The 6,424-nt window shown below is 56.7% G+C and overlaps 1 protein-coding gene across 1 annotated transcript in view; it reads left to right on the top strand.

Moving 5' to 3' along the window:
• The window catches only part of LOC103905804 (apoptosis-inducing factor 3-like), a 7,555-nt gene extending 3,706 nt beyond the window's left edge, over positions 1 to 3,849 (top strand). Inside the window, exons 10-18 of the mRNA XM_009287559.1 lie at positions 553 to 668; positions 1,109 to 1,180; positions 1,527 to 1,590; positions 2,046 to 2,122; positions 2,204 to 2,321; positions 2,475 to 2,573; positions 3,032 to 3,107; positions 3,574 to 3,678; positions 3,807 to 3,849. Of these exons, the coding sequence (XP_009285834.1) occupies positions 553 to 668; positions 1,109 to 1,180; positions 1,527 to 1,590; positions 2,046 to 2,122; positions 2,204 to 2,321; positions 2,475 to 2,573; positions 3,032 to 3,107; positions 3,574 to 3,678; positions 3,807 to 3,849 (770 nt within the window). The remainder of the gene's footprint in view (positions 1 to 552; positions 669 to 1,108; positions 1,181 to 1,526; positions 1,591 to 2,045; positions 2,123 to 2,203; positions 2,322 to 2,474; positions 2,574 to 3,031; positions 3,108 to 3,573; positions 3,679 to 3,806) is intronic.
• Positions 3,850 to 6,424: the final 2,575 nt, after the last annotated feature.

Here is a 6,424-nt window from a genome sequence, read left to right as displayed (position 1 = left end):
GACTAGATGACCTTTAGAGGTCCCTTCCAACCCAAACTATTCTATGATTCTATGATTAACTAGAGGCCCTTGGGGAAGGGATGTTCATTCACTGACTGGCTGGGTTCCTCCCCGGAGCCCTGTAGCTGGTGGGGGTATGCGTTACACAGCACGCACTCACTCTTTCCTCTGATAGGCAGAAATTTTGAGAGCTATAAACAGTTCCTGGACATGGATAGAGGGAAAGGTGCCTTATGAAAAAGGTCACTCCTTCAGAGGAGCTGGACTCCCCAGAAGCATTGAGAAAGTGAGGGGGTAAGGCACAGAAAGGGAGCTATTTTGTACACAACCAGGAGCTGTTCTTTGCATTTCCCAATATCTGACTCCGTAGTGCATGAGAATGAAGAACGGCGGGACTAAATACCTCAGCCCAGAAATGCATAGAAGAGCAGTTAAGCACTGGCACGATATCAGATTTGTTCTCCTCACTTGGAAGGGGAAAAGGTTTCCAAGGAGGAAGGTGCAGGTTCATGCTTGCAGCAGGCTTACCTTGAGCATGTCTTTCCCTTGCAGGAATGGAGGTAGCTGCTTTCCTCTCAGACAAGGCTGGTGCCATCTCAGTGGTGGAAAAAAAGGAGTTCCCTTTCCAGAATGCGCTGGGTCCTCAGGTTGGAGGTGTCGCCATGAAGGTTAGGAAAACCTGGTGCTAATTGCTAGGACGGAGAACGCATGCTATCCAAGCAGCCCTGTGATCCGCAACAGCCCCTGCACTGAGTCATGGCCCTGTGTGCCCAGCCACCTTGCTCACGTACAGCTCTCTGAAGGAGCTGTGCACACATGGCTGGTCCCAACCTCCCTCACACACACGTCACGCTCCCCAGCTCAGCTTCACCCCCAAGCCCTGCTTCATCCTAGACCCACCTCGTGCACCAGTCCTGACCAGGGCAGCAGAGCAAAGCCGGGCTTCCAGGCACCCTGCACCAGCCAGGGACACAAATGAAACCTCTCTGCAGCGTGGAGCAGCAGCTAAGCTGCCTGCCTGGGTTTTGGCTGGGTACGGCTGTTTTTACAGCAATACAGCCTGGAATTTCCTAGTGAATACTCAAATCAGCTTCCTCTTCCTTTTCAGATGCTGCAAAATAAAGGGGTGAAGTTTTACATGAAAACAGAACTCTCTGAGCTGAAAGGAAAGGATGGAAAGGTCAGTCATGTCATTGTGATCCCTGAACTGCTAATTTTAGGGGGAAAAAACACCCCAAACTGAGGTATAACCCAGTGCCTACATCTAGGCTTTCCTCTCCGACGTCTAGACCCTCACACTTCTTTTCACTGAGTACAACTCTGGGCTCAAAGGGCACCAGTATGTGTTCATATCTCAGGGACAACAGCATGATTTTTCTCTTACGTTCCTGGCAACACACATTAGTTGGACAAGGTGATCTGAACCTGGGAAGAAAAAAGACAGCAAAGAATGAGGCAGCAGGGAGGCTGCAGGAATTAGGACAGAGTTTTTAACCCTTTGTTAATGATTCTTGCTTCTTTCCTAGGTCACAGAGGCTGTTCTTGCCAGTGGAGAGAAACTACCTGCAGATGTGGTAGTGGTGGGAATAGGTAAGAGACCCCAGTTGGGAGAGGGAATAGGGAGAACAGCCAGCAATCCCAGAGCGTCCCAGCGCGTTGCCAGGACACCATTTCCTACAGTCTCTTTCCCACTCTGTTATCATCCAACCCTACCTCTTGGCCCCAAACACCTGGAGAAAGTCAGCAGCCCATGAGCAATGGCAGGAGGAAAGGAGCTACTTACCCTCTCAGTATGAATTTGGCACGCTTGCTGAGCTCCGTAGGTCACTGCTGTGTTATCAGAGCATGCCTTGTTCTGGGCCCTGGGTTTTATTGCCCTGGATTAGCTCAGCACCAGCCCAAGCACTGGCCACTGCTGCGAGCTGCCCTGCTCCAAGCAGGCTGAACAGGCACCACGGGCACGTGCTTGCTGTGGGGCCAAGGCCAAGTTTCCTCCCTGCCTTTGCAGAGCTTTGCTGCATTTGTCCTTGCTCCTCTCTCTGCAGGGGTGTTCCCCAACTCAGCGTTTCTGAAGGGCACCTCCATCGCCAGAGATGACAGCGGTGCCATCCTGGTAGATCTGGTGCGTGCCAGCTGAGTATCCCTGGTCCACACCCAGTCCCATCCCTCTCATCATTGCACTAATTGCTTTTTGTCCCATTAGCGCATGCAAACCAACATCCCAAACGTCTTCGCTGCGGGGGACGTGGTCTCCTTTCCTGTAGCGCTGCTCAACGGGGACCGCTCCAGCATCCATCACCAACAGGTGGCCGAGGCCCACGGTGAGACAGCGCAGCCGCCTCGCTTGCCAGCTCCCCTCGGAGATGGGCGTCGGGGGAATGGGGCAGAAGGGACAGCAGGATAAGAAAAGGCAGGGGGCACTTCTTTGAAGACCTACAAGAAACAAAAATATTTCCTCTGCTGGTCCACCACAGGTCACGTTGCTGCCTTAAACATGCTGAAGAAAGGGAAGGAGTTGCACACTGTCCCCTTCTTCTGGACCACGATGCTTGGGAAAAGCATCCGCTATGCAGGTAGGAGGGGGCAGAGAGATGGGAACAGCTGAACCACTTCCCAGCCCATCTGCTCATCCACCAGCGGGGTCTGGGGTTTGTAAACACACAGCGGTTGCAGAGTTTACCTGAAGCAGCTCAAGTTTGGGGCTGGCTGCCATGGTAGGTTTGTGAACCCTGTTTCTGAGCTCCGGGCCTGCAGGTTACCCAGAGCTCTTGTTCTTTGCTGATCTCCAGTGGCTTAGAGGTCACAAAGGAGGAAGAACTTCCCTCTCCAAGCCAAGGAGAGGCTCGGGGTCATGATGCAGTCTTGCACCTCTGGGTCAGTTCTGCTTGTCCAGGGCCTTCACGCCTGCTCCCCAGCCCTGTCCCAGCCCCAGCCGGGACCCCTGCCCCTACCTGCGATGGCACTGAGGTGGGATGGGTGGCAGCTGCTGTGCCAGGGCTCCCCGAGCAGGCTGCGATGCTCTCTCTTGCAGGCTGCGGGAAGGGATACGTGGACACTGTTGTGAAGGGCAGCCTGGAGCAACAGAAGTTCCTGATCTTTTACATCAGGTGAGCGAATCCGTGGCCAGTCTGTGCCCTGACACGGCAGCACCCTGGGAACAAGGCACAGTCCTCTCCCTTACGGCCTGCAGAGCTCCCACAGAGGCTCCACATCACCTCCCACGGCTTCGTGCTGCAGGCGGCTGCTGGCCGTTGAACCAGCAGGGAGATGGTTTCAGAGCAAACCAAAGCAGGGCAGGGAAGGAGAAGAGGATGAGCTTCGATGAAGACACCGGTCAGGCAGGGAGCCTGGGACACATCTCCTCTCCCTCTGCCCCACTGCTCCCAGGCTCGGTGCCCAGCTCCCAGCAGCACCAGGCGATCTGCCGCAAGTCCCCGTGCACCCTGCAGTACCAGCCACCCTGCCCTGAGCCCTCCAAAATACAGCTGGCCTCCAGCCAGGGTGCCATGGGGATGCCGCCGTGCTGAGCTACATACACTGAAGGGACCCACATTCTTCCGCTTTTCCTTTCAGGGATGGTTTCGTGACTGCAGCTGCCAGCCTGAACTGTGACCCCATGGTGTCTTTGATTGCAGAAGTTTTATACTTGGGGAAACAAATCTCTAAAGAAGAAGCAGAGTAAGTGACACCCTGACCGAGCTGGTGGGCGGCTCTGCGCTGCGTTCCCCGTGCTAGCAGAGAGCCCACTGAGGGACACAAAGTCGAGATGAGTTACTGCAAGTCCCCAACGTACCTCTCATTTGCAGGGCCTGCGACATCTGCAATATACCCTCGCTGGCAGAAACCTAAGCTCAGTTCATGCCCTGCTGTGAGGGGCACAGAGTCAACCAAGTGTTAACAGCTCCACATCCTCCCATCCTGGCACAAGAGCAATAAAATCACAAGCAAAGCTGAACCCAGCGCCTGCATTTTGTGTTTGCAGACAGCCCATGGCTGCTCGCTTGCACGCTGGGGCAAAGCGAAGCAGCGCTTTCCCCTCTCTTCTAGACGGGGATCTGCTGGGCTGGATAAGAGGAGGGTGCCCACGTCCTGGGGCTCAGCTGAGGGTCTGGGCGGGCAGAAGCAGCCACGCGTTCACAGATCCACCAACCCCTCCCGCTCCTCTGGCTGGCTGTTGGCAGGGAGCTTTCATTCAGCACACCGGTCACGCTGACCTTCTGCTTTGCAAAAGCACATTTTCCCAGCGAGGGGAGCTGTGACCGAGGCAAGCTGCGCACCCAGCTAGGAAACAGACAGTCTGTGTGCAGGAACTCACGAAATACCCTACCCCTAAGGACAGAGGGCTGCCATCCAACCTCTGAGCGAGCAGCACCTGCTGGCATTGCTACAGCCGCCTTGAATATTGCCTTAGCTGCCGCAGAGAGCGCTTCCCACCCCCTGAGAGCAGCCAGCCTCTGGCAGAGAAATCCCAGCCCTGGTTGGCGTCCCCTCTCCTGCTGTGTCCCTGCCTGCTGGATGCTTCCAGGAGGTGGCCAGATGCTGTAGGAAACACAGCCTCGATGCTAGAGGAAAGAGTTACTAGATTTTTGCAAGGCAACAGCGAGCAAGGCTGTGCTTTCTACAGGAAACACTGCACTTACTCACCAGTCACATGGGGCTCTGCAGGAGAAAGGGTAAGCCCCGAGAGCCGGGCAAGTGCCCGCAGGGACACTTACATTGTCAGCCTAAACCCCCTCTGCTTTTACTTTAAACGCAGGCTAGCCAGAGCCCGAGCCTGTTTGCTCAGCAGGTGAGATGCCGCAATGCTGGTTTTGTGTTAAACACACAAACTTGCACTCTGGCACCTTCTCAGGTACGAAAAGTTGACCTTAAAGGTGGCGTTTTACATTTCCTGACCTCGGGGGCTTGGTGCTGCTGCTCAGGGCAACTCTCTGCCCTGAAATAGCCACATCTCACCGGGGAAAGAGCCGGTTTTCAGCAGAGCAGGTCAGTCCTTCGCGACAACAGGAGGAAGCAGCAAATCTAAGCACCACCTGTACGCCGAGGCATGCAAGGGGGGAGACGCTGGTGGCCGGAGCACGCAGCTCCCCTCCGTATCATCGACGACACGGTGCTGCAATGCATGGGAGGGGGAGCACAGCCTGGGAGCTGCTCCTCCTTGCCCTCAGGCATCCCACACACACACACCCGGGGACTTTTTGTCCCCTCGGTGCACTCCAGGACTCTTTGAGCACTGAGCGGGTGCCAGCTATTTTGTATGGGCTTGCAGCAGGGCAGCTGCAGTGGGAGAGACTGGCTCTGCCTCAAGCTGGAGGTGTTCATCCGTGGTCCTTTCTGCTCAGAGAGCGATCCGAGGGGATTCAGCAGCCCCACTCTCTCCGGCTGACGACGACCCCAAAGAAACTCAGCTTCTTGTAGCCATCAGCAAGCACACGCCGAGCAGAGCAGCTTTATATAAGAAGGAAGGACGCCACGACAACAGATTTGCTCCACCTCTACCACTTAATGGACACCAGGCCACTTTCCGCACATCCCCGGGTGCCAAAATTGGGGATGGTAGCAGCCCTGCCTTGAGCGGCTGGAGCCTGGACAGGCAGATTTAGTTGAGACTGTGCAGACTTATTTCAGCGCAGGGCCATGCCTCCCTGCCCGCCCTCAAGAGCTGGGACCAGCCGCGGCCTTTCTGGCAGGTCCCGAGCAGCAGCACTCAGACACTCCCCTGCTTCCCAGACACCGAGGCAGCCTGGGAGGCGGTGGGTCCCGGCAGCCCCGTGGGAGAGGCACCTCCAGGAGTGCAGAGGCTCCCAGGAGCCCCTGCTGTGTCCACACAGAGACATTTCACCCTGCACTGAGCCGCAGGAGAGCTATACAGCTCCCCTCTCACCCAGTGCAAGGCAGGGGGGGTCTCCATCCTCGGAGAGCAGCTTCCAAGTGCCCTTCGGGGCAGTCTTCTGCTTCTGTCCACCAGCGAGGAAGAGCCTGGACCACGGAGGAGCCCAGCAAGGTTCACCTGGGCCCCTCTCAGCGCTGCCGGCTCCAAATACCTGGAATCCTGGCACTGCCCCAGGGCCGGCCGCAGACAGGGCTGCCCAGCCTCGCGGGACAGCGGTTCTCAGAACAGACGTCTGGGGCCATGACTGGTCCCTGAGTCACCCTCTCCCAGTGGCCCGGCCCCACCGTGCCCAGCCCCAACCCGCACCAGGGCAGCGTCAGTGCAGAGTCAGCCTTCTCCTCTGGCTCCATCCCGCTGCCCAGCGCGTTGCAGGATTAATCCTGCTCCTGAGCTCAGCAGCGGATCAGTCCCGCGAGCTACACCCAGCCTCTGGTCACCTCTTTTGCTTGGGACAAACCAAGGGGACCTGAACAACCAACCCTCCACCTGCAGACCCCAATGCGGCATTGGCTGGGGACTGAGCTCCAGCGC

This window comes from Aptenodytes forsteri, unplaced genomic scaffold (assembly GCF_000699145.1).
Source record: "Aptenodytes forsteri isolate BGI_AS27 unplaced genomic scaffold, ASM69914v1 Scaffold188, whole genome shotgun sequence".
Classification (NCBI taxonomy): domain Eukaryota; kingdom Metazoa; phylum Chordata; class Aves; order Sphenisciformes; family Spheniscidae; genus Aptenodytes; species Aptenodytes forsteri.
Note: the sequence above shows the minus strand (reverse complement) of the source record. Positions and strands in the feature narration are given on the sequence as shown.